Source organism: Chiloscyllium plagiosum, chromosome 6, assembly GCF_004010195.1.
Source record: "Chiloscyllium plagiosum isolate BGI_BamShark_2017 chromosome 6, ASM401019v2, whole genome shotgun sequence".
In the NCBI taxonomy this organism is placed as follows: domain Eukaryota; kingdom Metazoa; phylum Chordata; class Chondrichthyes; order Orectolobiformes; family Hemiscylliidae; genus Chiloscyllium; species Chiloscyllium plagiosum.
This window is the reverse complement of record NC_057715.1, coordinates 87,278,092-87,294,806: the sequence shown is the minus strand read 5'-3', so window position 1 is coordinate 87,294,806 and position 16,715 is coordinate 87,278,092. Positions and strand designations below refer to the sequence as shown.

General features: G+C 40.5%; 1 protein-coding gene across 1 annotated transcript in view; it reads left to right on the top strand.

Annotated features, from left to right (window-relative positions):
• LOC122551066 overlaps positions 1 to 16,715 on the top strand; it is a 446,222-nt gene that overhangs the window by 415,260 nt on the left and 14,247 nt on the right. Inside the window, exon 4 of the mRNA XM_043692707.1 lies at positions 13,551 to 13,622. Within this exon, the coding sequence (XP_043548642.1) occupies positions 13,551 to 13,622 (72 nt within the window). The remainder of the gene's footprint in view (positions 1 to 13,550; positions 13,623 to 16,715) is intronic.

Here is a 16,715-nt window from a genome sequence, read left to right as displayed (position 1 = left end):
ACCAAAAAACAACTTGGCATACAAGACACCCTACTTACCTTTCGGACTGGTGAGAAAAGTAGTTGCTTCCCCATCTGGGTATGTAATCGGGGAGATGGCTGTTAACTCGCTGCTTAAGGGCCTTAATTGTTGTCAAGTCAAGAATGTCCCCAATGGAACATCTTCCCCACACTTAATTGATAAAGTGGTGAGAAGGGGGCAGTGCCAACTTGCCCATTTATTTCATCATCTTGCTACACCCAGAGAAATGAAATTTGTACCCTCTGTCTCATGTGTGTTTTCTCTCTCTCTCTCTCTCTCTCTCACCCCAAGAGCTGCATTAATCTGCGTGTTCACGCAACAATCAATGCTGAATCTCAACCCTTCAACATTTTACAGAATCCTATGCAGTGCACAGTCTGCCAAGGACTATAGGTGATGACAAGGCAAGCAGTGCCATTGGACTAATGGCTGCCTAGGATTGATTCTAATTGTTACGTTTCAGTGAATTAAGTCACAACTTTATTGGAATGCGCTGCAGACTATTTACGGTACTGTTTAATGCAAAATTTGACTCAGTTTTGTTCAAAGCTATGTTCACTTTGTTGCCTTAACTGCAAAATTGCTGACAATGGTTGCAAAATAATAATTGTCATTGTTCTAGGTAGGGCAGCCAGGGATAATTCAATAGAGAAATTATAGCTTGGATAACATTATCTTGTCTAGATTGTTGCAGTGAATGCTAAGATTACATTCATTTTCTTAGCAAAATAAACTAATAAGGAAAAAAAATGTAAGAATTTTATATGTTTGAGGAATAGTTATTTTTATGGTATTGGGCTTGGGGTAGATTGCTGCCACCAGTTCTCCCTTCTATTCTGTTGAAATAAAACAAATTAAACAAAAATTCAAACTGGCAGCCCTTGAAGGGCACTAAAAAATAAAAAATTAATTTAAAGGAAACAATTCAAATTCTAATATTTATTGGCTAATAGTGCCTACTTGTCATGGACGTCTGAAGTATACGGTGTGCTCCTGTAGGATTTTAGGTTTCGCTTTAAATTTAGTTGTCTGACCTTAATCAATTGCAGTTGTAGATATGATTTGACACATTAGGCCACTTGTCCTAATTAGTTCCAAGAGTCTAGATTAGAGTGGTGCTGGAAAAGCACAGCAGGCCAGGCAGCATCCGACGAGCAGAAAATTGACGTTTTTGGCAAAAGCCCTTCAAGATCCATTCCAGGTTCAAGCATGTTTTCTTTTCCACATATTTTACAGAACTTACATTTATCAAACAGTTATTGGAACCTCAACCTGAGTTACAAATCTTCTCAAAACTCACTAAGAAATAATACTCAATGAAAACTGTAATTTTTGGGCAGTTCCCTTTTTGAGACATCAGCTCACAGCACTGGTTGGCTCGACACATGTCTCTTTTCTTCTGTTGTCTAGGGGTCTTCCTTTCTTGTTCATCAATTAATTAAGAATTGCCACTTATTAACTCTTGTGTGCTACTACCACCTGTGTGTGATTAGGAATATCCTGAGCTGCTGGACAGCACATGATCAATCTCCAATTGGCTAAAGAGTGATATCCAATTCCTAATTGGTTTCTTTAAAAGTAATGGTTACCTTAATGACATCACTTTCTACTATCTCCTGATTCTTTGAATGCCAATTGCTTTTGTAGCAATCTATTAACTTCTATCTTTACTGATAATGTGATGGCAATGGAGTATTTGGTATGCTTATTCAAAGTAATGTAGAATGATGTCCTAGCAACTTAATAAGATTGCAAATGACCCACCTGAAACAACTAATTATTCTTAAATCTATCAAATTCCTTTAACTAAAAGAAACTCGTGTGACTCCACATTCATTGTTGTTACTTCAAAGTTAAAGCTCAAAATAACCTTACAAAACAAATGTAGGGCTGTTACATACTTCAGATTATAAAACTAAGCCATGCTTTGTGGAGACTACTTGCCATGCAGTGACCCTCGTTTTGAAGGTCAAGTCTCCTTTTCCCTCTTACCCTGGGTATTTTTTATTTGCACTATTATAATAAAGTTATTCCTCTTGTCTTCTGTGATGTCAACTTTACTCCCAGAGCTTGACAGCTGTTTCAGAGAGCACATGAAATAGGTGCGGGAGGAGGCCATTTGACCCCTTGAGCCTGACCTGCCTCAACAATTCCAAGGCTGGTCTGCCCCAGGCTTCAACTCCTCTCTCATGCCAATTTGGCACAGCCCATCAGCTCCCTAATATTTCAAAAATCTGTCATCTCCTCTTAATTGGTTTCAGTGATCTAGTATTCCCAATTCTCTGACATATAGAACACCAGACATTCACTAACCTCTAGCAGATGAATTTTACTTTTAAATGAATGGCCTCTTAGTCTGTAACTGTCCCATTTCAAGATTTCTCCCACAAGTGGAGGCAATCTCTTAACATCTGTCCTGTTGTGCCCCCTCAGAATCTTGTACGTTTCAATGAGATCACCCTTCATTCTTCTAAATGCTAATGAATAAAAGCCCAACTTTGTTTAGCTATGCTTAACCTCTTCCCGTCTAACTCGGTCTTCTGAGTGTGGCTCACGTTTACTCTTTTCCTAGCTCGCATTGAGCCAAAGATGATGACAAAAGGACAAGATTCATGATGCAAAGAAATGCCGGTGTCTTATTGCTAAATGAGCATTTGCTGAGGGAGTGTGTTAATTCATACCTGTCTAATTTCTCCAGCAGAGAGGATGGAAGGGTAATGTTACCTTATCAGTAATCCAAAAACCCAGGCTAAACCTTTGGGGAATACAGGTTCAAATCATGTAGTCATTGGAATTTAAATTCAGTTCATAAAATCTGCAATTCAAAGCTTGTCTTAGTAATGATGACCATGAAACTCTCTCTGATTTGATGTAAAAACCTGTCTGGTTTGCTAATATCTCTTGGCGAAAGAAATCTGCTGCCCTTACAAGAAAGGGTTTAGAGGGATATGGGCCAAGTGCTGGCAAATGAGACTAGATTGATTTCATGATACCTGGTTGGCATGGACCAGCTGGGTCCGTTTCTGTCCTGTACATCTGTATGACTCTTTACTGGTATAGCCTATATATGACTTCAGACCTACAGCAATGTAGTTGTCTCTAACTGTCTTCAAGAGCAGTTTATGGATGGGTGACAAATGCTGATATTTCTACACCCCATGAAAGAATTTTTTAAAAAGTCCCTCATTAGAGGCTGACAAACAAAGAAGTAATAGACCTTTTATAGTTGACTACACCTGTTAGAAAAGCCATTTTGTTCACCGTTCTTGGGGCAAAATAGAATAGGAGTTTCTGTTTGTTCTTTGATTTTTTTTTTGGTTTTTGTTACAGTACCCTGCCGGCCAACTAGGTTGATATGTCTTGATATAAAACTACAAACACAAAATGATAAAACAGCTTATCCCTGAATTTTTAACTGCCATCCCTGCTCCCTTCCAAAATCCTTCAAGCTAACTGACTGAAACAACTGTTCATGCTGATTGTCAGAAAAACCCATCTGGTTCACTAATGTCTTTTAGGGAAGGAAACGGCTATCCTTACCTGGTCTAGGTATGACACATGACTCCAGACCAATAGCAATGTGGTTGGTTCTACTCAGATGGGGCAATAAATGCTGGCCTAGCCAGTGACACTGTCATCTTGTGAATGACCAGTATTCAATAGATTCAGGGGTAAAATTCTCTTGGGGGAGCATCAACCTGCTTCATCTTGAAATGCTGTTTGTTTTTTTTCATTTTGGCAGGAACTGAAATAATAACTGGGTATTTCATTGTAATTAATGTCATTTAATTCAATTCTTGCCCTCTCTTGGAGGTAGCAATTCGATCTCTAAAGCTGTACAATAGCTGAAATTTTTAAAATCGTTAAATATAATTCTTCTAAGAAATTTTTGCATTTTTGTGTCTGTTAAAGGTAAAATTGGAGAAACAGCTGCTTTGTGATTATGGGTAAGGGGCTGGAAGGTGACTTTGCTCTCAACCCCTTCATTAATCACAGCAGCTGTTTTTTTTGTTGCTGCTTCTGTTTGTTAAAACTATAAGTACAACTACCCTGTAAAGCTGCTCGGTTGTGTCAAAAGTAATAGTTTTCAGGAAATAACAGATGTTAATCGTGGGTTTTTTCTCTGTTTAATTGAGATGATGACCATTAGTCATGGGAATGCCAGAACTAATTCCCAAAAACATTTTCTTTTGTCTAAACAATGTTTCAGTGAAATGGAAACATATCATTTTAGTAAGAATACTGCATCACAGACTAAGATTACTTCACCCATTAACTGTCTATAACACTATCTCTCACTTTATCTATCTCTAACTCCCTCTTTCTTCCTTTCTTTCTTTAATGCATTCATGGGTTGAGGGCGTCACTGGCTAGGCCAGCATTTATTGCCCATTCCTAATTGCCCAGAGGGCAGAAGAGAGTCAACCACATTACTGTGTGTAGTGGAGTCACGTGCAGGCCAGAGCAGGTAAGGATGGCCGTTTCCTTCTCTGAAGGAGATTAGCAAACCAGATGGGTTTTTCCAACAATGGATTCATGGTCATCATTAGACCCTTAATTCCAGATTTTTTTTTGTTGAATTCAAATTCCATCATATGCTATGGTGAGATTTGAACCTGGAACCCCAGAACATTACCTGCGCCTCAGGATGAACTGTTCAGCGATAATACCTCGAGACCATCACCTCCCCTTTGTTGTTTCTGTGAGTCTACGTGTCTGTCTAACTCTTTATTCCCCTCTTTATTAAACAGAGAAAACACTACTATTAACATGTCTTTGATTTGAGGTCTTTGAAGAGGTGACCAAGAAGATAAATTAGGACAGAGTGGTAGACACTGACATTAGCAAGGCTTTCAACAAGGCACCACATGGTAGCCTGATTACTGAGGTTAGGTTACAGGGAGAGTTGGTAAATTGGATACAAAATTCACTTGATGAGAGACAGAGGGTGGTAGTAAGGGATTGTTCAGACTGGAGGCCTGTGACCAATGGTGTGCTGCAAGAATTGGTGCTGGGTCCATTGTTGGTTAGTGCATTGAGTACAGGAGTTGGGTTGTCATGTGGACGTTGGTGGGGCCACATTTGGAGTGCTGTGTACAGTTCTGCTCACCCTGATTTAGGAGGGATGTTGTTAAACTGAAGAGGGTACAAAGATGATTAACATGGATGTCACCGACTCCAGAAGGTTTGGGTTATAAGGAGAGGCTGGATAGGATGGAACTTTTTTTTCCCTCCGGGAAGTTGATAAAATCACGAGGGGCATAGATAGGGTGAATAGCCAACATCTTCCCTCCAGGATAGGGGGAGTCCAAAACTAGAGGACATAGCTTTAAGGTGAGAGAGGAAAGATTTAAAAGGGACCTGATGGGGTAGCGTTTTCACAGAGGGTGGTGTGTATGGAACAAGCTTCAAGAAGATGGATCGGAAGGATTTAGAGGGATATGGGCCAAACGCAGGCAAATGAATCCAGTACAGTTTAGGAAACCTGGTCAGCATAGGCAGGTTGGGCCGAAGGGCAGTTTCTACGCTGTGAGACTCTGATTCTAGGACTCTTGAGTTATAGAATGAAGTATTGATTAACCTACCACCTGTTGGCTTTTACAGCAGATCAGCAACTGAGAAATTCTCCCTTTTGCATAGTTTGGTTTAATGTGGCACGAAGGTTTAGTTATACTGGCACTTTTAATATTTGATGCAAAACCGTTTCAGGTGCCCAGCAATACAATGATGAGAATGTCATTCGGATGCCACATCACCGATCAGATTTGACTGCTGCTTGGCTTGTGGTATAGACCTGTCCATTTTCATGTGTGGTCCTAGCTAAGAAATGACAATGGCAGTTTAATGATGCTCACTTTTTGATTTTTGATCAGGCGATGTAAAGTTCCACCTGGTTGAAAAAAAAATGCAAGTCTGTAACTTTGATAGTAAGCTTGCGTTCTTAAACAAGTATTTTAAAATGCATTGTATCATATTCATCAAAAACGTTTTTTTTTAAAAATGTGCTTTGCAAACCTGTTTCTGACGCAAGTGTCGCTATAAACTGCATAAAAGTACACCACAAAGGATTATCATAGCTAACCACAGTCTGAAGTAAACATTTACAGTGCTGTCTCTGGAATTGCAGGAATGACGAACAGTGCGTATATGCAAAGTTAAAAGTATAACGAGCACAGCACAAAGTTGTGGGAACGAAGGGAAAAAAAAACCTTCCAGTCACCTTACAAAATTCCAATTAAAGAGAGACTCCGATTTCTCTGCCTGCTCTTTTTTGTTTAACCGATGCAGCCTTCGGCATTTTTTCTCTCTCTCTGTGCTGACATGTAGCAGCAGTGCCTGGGAAGCCCCACCCAATTCAATCTGATTCCAGGGATTAGCCCATTCCAATCTAGGGGTTGGATTTCCTGGTATGTGTGTACTTTCAATCTGGTTGACAAGGAAGTAGTGAAAAGCTGTGTTGTTCTGAGGGAACTTTTACTCTGATGGATCATCAGAGGTAGCACCTCTGTCTAGATCGGAAAACTTCGGTGTATCGGATAATAGAGGCAGATGCCTGCATCGATTCCGTGCTGTCATTTAACGATTTTGACATTAGAACGAAGTGAACAGCGGAAATTGTAGCCAAATTGGTCTGATTAAAACTATTTAATGCCTAAGGAACACGGCTATATCATGATTCTGCCAAGTAAGTCATTTGCTCGTTTTACAACCAGTTTATTTTCTGATGATTCCATTAAGATTTATATTTTGACAGTGGCATTGTTCACGCCTAAAGTAACTTCTAAAGAAATATGAAGTTTTCCGATAAAATGTCAGGCGCGGTTTCGCTCCAGTTTGTACATGTGTCACTAGGCGGGCTTTTTGTGGTAGTTTGTTCACTGGATGATTGACCAACTTGAACCATAAGGTGGGAGTGTGGGGAGGAGACAAATAACATTGCGAACTGTAATCTTACAAAACATTTATTTCTTCTTTGTGCTCAGTGGTATCGGTTTGGAGATGTCGTTAAGATAATGTGGTTCTTTTTGCTTTCTGTAGGTCAAAACATGTTTGTTTTGACACTTTTTTTGACAGTTTACGTCTATTGGATGTTAAACGTCAATTTAAAGAGAAACCGTAGGTGCAGACGTGAAAAGCGTTGAAACAGCTCTCCCTACAGTCCCACATCTTGATTTTGTTGAGAGTCACATGCCAGAAGCTCCAGCTTACCGAGGAAGGTGAACTCTTATCTGACACACTCTGCAGTTCGGGGAGGGAAAGATATAATAAACTGACGACATGAAAAGCTTCTTTGCAGCCACCATTTTCATTGACCCTGCATTGACGATTCCAACCTTGGGCGACTATCTGTGTGGAGTTTGCACATTCTGTGTCTGTGTGAGTTTCCTCCCACAGTCCAATGCTGTGCAGTTTAGGTGAATTGGTCATGTTAAATTGCCCGTAGTGCTCAAGGGTCATATAAGCTGGATGCAGCGGTCAGGGGAAATGTAGACTAATAGGGGTAGGAGAATGGGTCTGGGTAGGATATGATTCGGAGGATCAGTGTGGGCCAAATGGCCTGGTCCCACACTGTGGAAATTCTGTGATGATGACAATAGGCAATTGAGCATAACCTACACATTTTTGGACTGTGGGAGGAAACCGGAGGAAATCACACAAACATGGAAGATGCAAACTCAACATAGACAGTCGCCCAAGGCTGGAATCGAACTTGGAACCCTGGTGCTGTAAGGCAACAGTGCTAACCACTGAGCCACTGGAGTTTTTCTGCACTCTGTTTTGTCAGACCACCTTTGTAGCGGTTACCACAAGATCTGTGGTCACCATATTCCTGATGAAGGGCTTCTGTTCGAAACATCATCTCTCCTGTTCTTCAGATGCTGCCTAACCTGCTGTGCTTTTCCAGTGCCACACTTTTTGACTCTGATTCTCCAGCACCTGCAGTTTTCACTTTCTCCACCTTAGTACAGACCCCCTGATCACCAATTATAGACCACATCTGCACAAAGGACTCTGTAGCTACTCGGTTTCTCTCACTGAAAATAAGAATCTTAAATGTTTAATGCAAACTTAAGTTTATCGGAATCAATCTTAAAGCCAATGATACATTTTCAGAAACAAATAGCCTTCATGGAAATATCATATGATTTATACCTTTATTTGGTTGTACACTTCAATGGAAGCAAGTTAAATATTCTCACGTAGCTAATGCCATTTTTAGATATCCTGAAATGTTGGTGCAGGGCTCACTTCAGTTCAGAATCATGATTAATGGACTTCAGGACTTATTTAAATACCAGACAGATGGTGCACTGTGTTAATCATCGCTTCAAGCAGTCTATTCATCAGTGCAATGTCATTAAGCAATATCTGAGCTTGAGTTTTTTTCCTGCTTTCTCTTTAAATTGGGACCATAGCAAAAAAGACCAAATTTCAGCAAAGCTATGATTCTGTTACCTTGCAGATTTTTCAAGTTACGGCAGTCCATTGTACAACATAACTAAAAAGCACACTCTGCCAGTTCAGTGAAAATATTCATGTAGTATGTCGACAGCTTGAGAGGCATTACTTGAGAACCACCAGATAGGAGATCAGGAAATCAGTACAGTCAATAAAAATGATTATAGTAAAAGGAACCAAGTTAACTGAACAAGTTAATGGTCTCCAGTGCCCCAGTTTCCTGCAAAATTACCTCACTTTAGGGTAAAGTGAGCTGCTTTTTCAGGCACTCCTCTGAATAGAAAGGCCTACAGGTTATGCATAACAAGGTGGGAGGCCATACACACCCACCCACCTCACGAAAATGTTATTGTACAGAGGCTGACGTATTGCAGGGAATTTTCAAAGCAGTCATGACGAGCTGGTGTCAAAACCTGTACATGCTGGTTCATTGCAAAGAATTTCATATTTATTCGTTTTGGGTTATTGTGAACGCAAACAGACAACAATTCAGTCATTGTCACTGTAAAAGTTACTTTTTTGGATGATAGGTTGCATTTCTCTTGGGCTCTAATCCAAGCCCTAAGGTGCAGGTCTGTCTGCAAATGCTTCTGTGTGTTTGTAGATATGTCTGAAGGCTTATTCCCACACTTGTGTGAATGAATGTCTTTCTTTTGGAACTTTACAATGGCATTGTGACAGCTGTATCTGTTAACCAAAGCAAAATCAATTGCAGTATTTTAGTGTAGTGCATTTCCTTAATGTGATCTATTTTAACTATTTTAATAAATGGAAAAACATTTCTAATAAATATAGAAAATGCTGTTTGAAAACTCGGGCAGCATCCATGGAGAAAGAAGTAATGTTTTGAGTCCAGGATAACACACTTTTTCAGGACTAGTGAAAAAAGTCCCGAGTTGATAATCTGAAGTTTATTGTTTTAGTAGTCTAGTATCCTTTCTGGCAGACATTGCTTCACAACAGTTTTAAAAATAAGTATGTGTGGATGAGCACCTAAAATGTCACAACGTTCAAGGCAATGAACCAAGTGCTGGAAAGTAGTATGTGTAGGTAGGTTAGCATAGATTTGATAGGCTGAAAGGCTTCCTCTGGGGTGCATGTGACTGATTTTATGCAAATTCATATAGCAGGTAATAAAAATGTAGCTATAGTTGGGATTATCAAATAAATTGGAGTGAACTATCCTAAATTGAACCCATTCCTTCAGAATGACGTATATGTCAGCCTCTACTAGCCCTGTCATACTTTCCAATTATATGTCTGAGAACAGTAGTTAAATGAAGTTGGGATCTCTACAGTGGACAACTACACTAACATTATATCTTCTTTCTATCATCCCTGACCCTGCTACAAAAGATTGGCGATTCCCTCCTCATTTCCTTATAATTGGCTGCAACTTGAAAATTTTCCGCACAGATACCGTTTTTATTGTCCATAGCTAGCCCGCCAGCCAGATATTGAATGAGTTTATTTTTAGAAGTCACATCAGTGTCTCCAACGCTGTGTGTGGCTGATATTGACTCATGCCAAGGATTTCATTCATTGGATTTTAACATCTTCATCCATCATTTTGTTGTGATTGCTCCTCATGGCAAATTTTTATTATTGTTGTCAAGGAAATAAAATTAGAGTGCAGCCGAATTAAATCATTATCCACATTACTCTGGTAGTTAGCGTTGACTGTTATTTTCTGAATAATAATGCCAGTTCTATTTTGATTGTGATATGTTTTTTTAAAACAAAAAGTCTGTTTCACATTCTGATTAAAGCACTGTTTGCAAGTCTCGATGTGTATTTGCATTCCTTGATCTAAAATATCCTAATCAATGGCTTTTTAATGGTTATCCTGAAGAAATAGGAACTGCAAATATCGCATCCAATTCTTTGAAAAAACAATATATTAAAGCTTTGAAAATACCATGAAATGCTTACTTGGAAAGAAATTTCTGGAAGGTATGTAGTGGTATGCCTTAGATACCTTTTTTTAAGAATGCTGAAAAGATTTGCTTTCTGGCAAGAGATTTTTTTTTGTGTGTTGGACTGCTGTTACATTGTTCATGTAACCAATACATTTTTTTCAGATTATTGAAATCCAGGAATAGCTGCTACAGAATCACTACCATGCTAGTGATTGTAAGTCTTTCAGTACTATGGTACTTGACATTTTATTCCCCCCTCCTCCCACCGCCCCCTAGGGTACAAGCAAGATTAATTAAAATGTGTGAAGATAGACACAGCTTATGAGGTCACCTGTAAGCTATTGTATGCACCTGGTGCCTAAAACAGACAGTCTTTCTGATTCAGAAGATCAGTATAGATGAGAAAGGTCATGCACCCCACTGAATATAAAGTACAGTCTGCCTAATTTGTCGTCTAAATTCTGACTTGATTGACAATAGAATTGTTATTGCTGTAACTATACAGGTCACTCTTTATGAAGAAGTGCTTGTCTTTTCACCAAGGATATTACTTTCAAAAAGGCAAATTCAGGAAGATGATAATGCTACTTCAGAAAAGAAAGCAGTTGCCAACTTTTAATGCAACTGATCACCTAAGAATTCTTTTATCAGTCTTACACATCATATCTTATAGATCTGATCATATTGCAAAACTATTGTATAAGTGTCATAATAGAATGGTATTAGAAATTTTAAAACTGGTTCTTGTAGCACAGTAGTAGCATTTCTACCTCTGGGTCAGTCCCAGAGTTCAAGCCCCACCTGCCCCAGTCATGTGTTATAATTTGCATGAATAGGTCTCACCAGTGCCTATATTAACGTATAACCTCCTTTTATTTGTATTCAAATTCCCCAATGATAAATTATATTCCATTTAGCTTTCCTAATTACTTTCTGTACCTGCATACTAACCTTTTTTGTGATTCTTTGACGGAGAAACCCAAATCTTGCTGCATCTGAGCTCTACAATCTCTCACTATTTGAGACTGTGATGCTATGCTGCTTGTGTATTCTTCTTGCAAAAATAGACAGCTTCATGTTTTTGTACATCATACTCCATTTGTCAAATCTTCTTCGTCCTGTCACTTAGAGGCAGAGCATGGAAACAGACCCTTCCATGCCTAACATAATCCCAAACTAAACTCGTCCCACCTGCCTGCTCCTGGACCTTATCCATCCAAATCTTTCCTTTTCCTGTATTTATCCAAATGTCTCTTTAAACATTTGTAATTGTAGCCATATCCTCCACTTTCTGAGGAAGTTCATTCCACACACGAACCCCCCTCTGTGTAAAACCTTTGCCTCTTACATTTGTCTTAAATCCCTCTCCTCTCACCTTTAAAAATGTATCCCTTAGTCTTGAAATCCTCCATCCTGGGAAAAGACAATGACCATTAACTCTATCTATATCTCCCATTTATTTTATAGACTTCTATCAAGTCGCCTAACTAAACGATCAATATTTTTGTGACCTCCTTGTATCCTCTTCGCAACTTACATTCCTATCTATTTTTGTGTCATCAAATTTGGTATTCTTTTTATTTTTGTGAATTATGAGAAGTTAAAGTCCCAGCACTGACCATGGGGCACTTGTATATTTTGCCAACTTGAAGAGATTTGTTTACACCTACTGTCTACTTCCTGTTCATTAGTAATCTTCTATCCATGCCAACATAATACTTGTTGGTACCATGCAACCAGAAATCTCACCATTCTGCATTGATAATGTACTGGGAACCAAGTTAGTTCATTGAGTAAAATGTGCATCCAGCAAAGTTTTTAAGTGAGGGGGAGATTAGGTGGGGTGCACCTGATGAGGTTTAGACCACCATCTCCCTCCCCCCCCACCCCACCCCCACCACCCCAAACCCATTGCAGAGCTCCAGCAGGCCATAGGACAATGGAGAGTTATCCACATCGTCATGCATCCAGAGTGACTCAGTAGGCCGGGCCAGATTTTCTTCTCCTAAGTATTAAACCAGGTGGATTTTTAAGAAAATTGACATTAGTTACGTGGTTGCCATGACACTAGCTTTTTATTGAATCAAAAAATTAACTGTTGCCAAAGTGGCTTTGAATCCATGTCCCAAGAACATTGTTGAGGTTCTGGATTACTAAACCAGTGACACCACCTCCCTCCTCACTCTTGGCTTTCTAAGGGACTCAATAGCTGAAGGGCTTGCAGGTTGCCTGACACGTTGGCAACTCAACAATAAACGGACAGGAAGGTGATGGACTGGTCACTAATTTTATTGAATGTGTCAATCCTCAGCAACTCTTCAAATATGCTGGGAGTTGGGGGAAGGGGCAAAATTCATCCCAGAGATCAGGTTGACTTGCTGCAAATTCCATCACCTGACTTAGGATCCAATCACAGAAAATGGGCAAGTAGCAGTGAAGGGTATTATTGCAATAACCTTTCTACAATCGAAAAAACATGCTAACATGTTTTGAAAACTAGGAATTTCTTGCATTTCATTTCGTAGTTATTTATAACCATCAGATGGTAAAACATTAACAAAAGAGTGACAGTGCTTTCCTCCAGACGGATTAATTACCTGATGAAATGGTGTTTACCACACCAACTGCTATTGATCTTTTTGCTGCGAGATGTCATTGTTATGAGCAAAACACAAGCACACCCTCTAAATGGAACGGATCATTTTTAAAAACCTGCTTGAACTCCTGACACTGTCTGGTCATCTGTGCCGTGACCATTTTCTCTTTATCCACAGCCTTGCACAGTATTATAGAGTTTATATTGGTTTGCAAGGTGGTTGAGATGTAAAAGGAAGGGGAACTTTGTTACTTAGAGTCATAGGGATGTACAGCATGGAAATAGATCCTTCATCCTTCAGAAACCTAATTGTATGTTTTGAGTTAGTTTCCCTCTCATCCAAATGGACAAAAACCATTTGAAGAGATCTTGACTCACATTTTGGTATTTCATTCACATTGTTCAGATTCATTTGAAAGTGCTTTATTTATTGAGAGCTACTTTGTTTAACCTGACAACAGTGGAGTCTGATGCATATTTCTTTTGAGCAAGATGCAGTTAAATGTAGAGCTCTGCCTGAATATTAAACAGGTTTTTGCCTCTTTTTTTTCCAGAGATTGAAGCCAAGGAAGCATGTGACTGGTTGAGAGCTGCTGGGTTCCCTCAGTATGCACAACTGTATGAAGGTAGGTTTGGAGATTGTATATTTTGAATAATGTGGATAAATACACATGCTTGTGTGGCAGATACATGTTCCTGATTGATGCTCAGAGATGGAATCTTATATTCCTAGAGGAGATGAAGTTGGAAATGGCATTTAAATCGCCACAGAGATGACAAATTCAATCTCTGGCATCATCCTGCCTCCTGAATTAAATGTGGGCTGAAAAGGTTGACTTACTGTCTCACCTTGTAGCTAATTATTAAGTTATGACGCAAGAGCTTCAATCACTTAAGGGTCTCAAACTTGCTGCTGGGATTAACCCAGCTGCATGTGGGCCTGTCCACAAATGTCTGTCTTGGATTAAAGAGTGCGAGGTACTTGTCAGTTTTTGGTTGTGGGAGAATGGGTTGAGTTAAGAATGGATTTCTGTGTGCTTGTGTCCTTGGTCTGAGGAGAAAGTGAGGACTGCAGATGCTGGAGATCAGAGTCGAGAGTGTGGTGCTGGAAAAGCACAGCAGGCCAAGCAGCATCAGAGGAGCAGGAGAATCGACATTTCCCTTCATCAGGAATGCTCATCCCCGATTAGGGGCTTATGCCCGAAATGTCGATTCTCCTGATCCTCGGAATCTGCCTGACCTGCTGTGCTTTTCCAGCACCACACTCTCGACTCCTTGGTGTTAGGGTTTGCAATCTCAGTGGCAGCAGCAGTCATAGCCTTCAATGTGGCATTGCTGAGCATAGAATCTGCTTACCTATGGCTAGCCAGCAACGGTTGTTGTGGTGGGCCTTCTGCTCCAGGGACCTAATTAACCTGGATCCAGACAAAGGCTGCCCACTGTCCTCCTCAAGTGCCTAATGGGCAGGCGATGTGGTAGCTCCCTCTAAGAGTCATCATCGGTGCTGTGACATGTTTTCAAATAACACACAAGACACTGACTAAACTCTCAAGGTTCTGCCCAAGAACCTCAGAGCAGTTCTTGTTTAACTCCTCTTCCTGAACTTGTACACTTTTTTTAATGTCAAGAACAATTTTTTGCTTATTGATGCAAATATATAAAGGGTATTAAAACAAATCGTGTGGAAATGATCATTCATTAGAAAAGGAATACTGGTTTACCCAGAAATGTAATTTATGATGCTAGTACAATTGCAACATTTAAAAGGCATCTGGATGGGTAAATGAATAGGAAGGGTTTAGACGAATGTGGGTCAAGTACTTGCAAATGAAACTAGATTAGTTTGGGATACTTGGTCAGCATGGATGAACTGGACCAAAGGGTCTGTTTCAGTCCTGTACATCTCTGACTCTATGAGGAGAAAGTGAGGTCTGCTGATGCTGGAGATCAGAGCTGGAAATGTGTTGCTGGAAAAGCGCAGCAGGTCAGGCAGCATCCAGGGAACAGGAGAATCGACGTTTCGGGCATAAGCCCTTCTTCAGGAATGGGGAAAGTTTGTCCAGCAGGCTAAGATAAAAGGTAGGGAGGAGGGACTTGGGAGAGGGGCGTCCAACCACAAGGGATGAACTCGGATTTCACCAGTTTCCTCATTTCCCCTCCCCCCACCCTGTCTCAGTCAAATCCATCAAATTCAGCACCGCCTTCCTAACCTGCAATCTTCTTCCCGACCTCTCCGCCCCCACCCCAGTCTGACCTATCACCCTCACCTTGACCTCTTTCCACCTATCACATTTCCGACGCCCCTCTCCCAAGTCCCTCCTCCCTACCTTTTATCTTAGCCTGCTGGACAAACTTTCCCCATTCCTGAAGAAGGGCTTATGCCCGAAACGTCGATTCTCCTGTTCCCTGGATGCTGCCTGACCTGCTGCGCTTTTCCAGCAACACATTTCCATCTCTGACTCTATGCCGCTATGATTTGAGAGGATCCAAAAAAAGAGTGCTCTCTCTCTGTGCTAACTTTGCTGTACTAGCTAGATGAACAGATCTCAATGTGACTAGGGCATGTAGAAAGATTATGGTAACTATCCAGAACTGCTTGCTGGGAAATTCCTATATGAATGTCAGTAGAAGATCACACAGAAATCCATTCTTAAAACCAGTGCTTTGTAGATGTCTTACTGTTGCTAGTCATCTCCCACGCAAGTCAGTTAAATATAGTTTCTTGCTTGCTTTGCTTTTCTAATTGCATTGTGAACCTCAGTATTTCAGTGTTCACAAATCTAGTAAACTATGTCATAATTAGGCTTAGTTCGATATTTCCCATCAGTATCCTGGCTGCGGAGGGGTCGATATCAACAATCAGCACTTTCGCAGCAGCCACTTGAATGAAGGCTGTTAGCAGCTGTCGAAATTTAAGTTCGTCTTACTGTCTTCAAGCCAGGTGGCAATGGGGGAGGGAACAAAGTTGTGTGGGAAATCATCATCAGAATTATGCACCATTACGTGTTCAGGCATTAATACTGTGCTTTCAGGTGCCTGTACAATACAGCACAGTCTTCATGCTTGTAGTGAGATGACAGGTATGGTGTTACTGATGAGTAATGAAGGCAGAATCAAAAATATCTCTGAAAATTTTAACAATAAGAATATTTTTCTTTAGTTTAACAAGACATGGTCAGCGAACATGCCACTGACAAGGATTTCACAATACATTCAGTTGGACAGCATTGTTAGTGGAAAACATATCCTACCTTAGAATCATAGAATCCCTGCAGTGTAGAAACAGGCCATTCGGCCCATCGAGTCCACGCCAACCATCTGAAGAGCATCCCACCCAGACCCACTATTCCCATAACCCTGCATTTCCCATAGCTAACCACATCCCTGGATACTGTGCAATTTAGCATGACCAATCCACCTAATATGCACATCTTTGGACTGTGGGAGGAAACCAGAGGACACAGAGGGAACCCATGCAGACATGGAGAGAATAGAACATAGAAGAATACAGCGCAGTACAGGCCCTTTGGCCCTCGATGTTGCGCCGATCCAAGCCCACCTAACCTATACTAACCCACTATCCTCCATATACCTATCCAATGCCCGCTTAAATGCCCATAAAGAGGGAGAGTCCACCACTGCTACTGGCAGGGCATTCCATGAACTTACGACTCGCTGAGTGAAGAACCTACCCCTAACTTCAGTCCTATATCAACCCC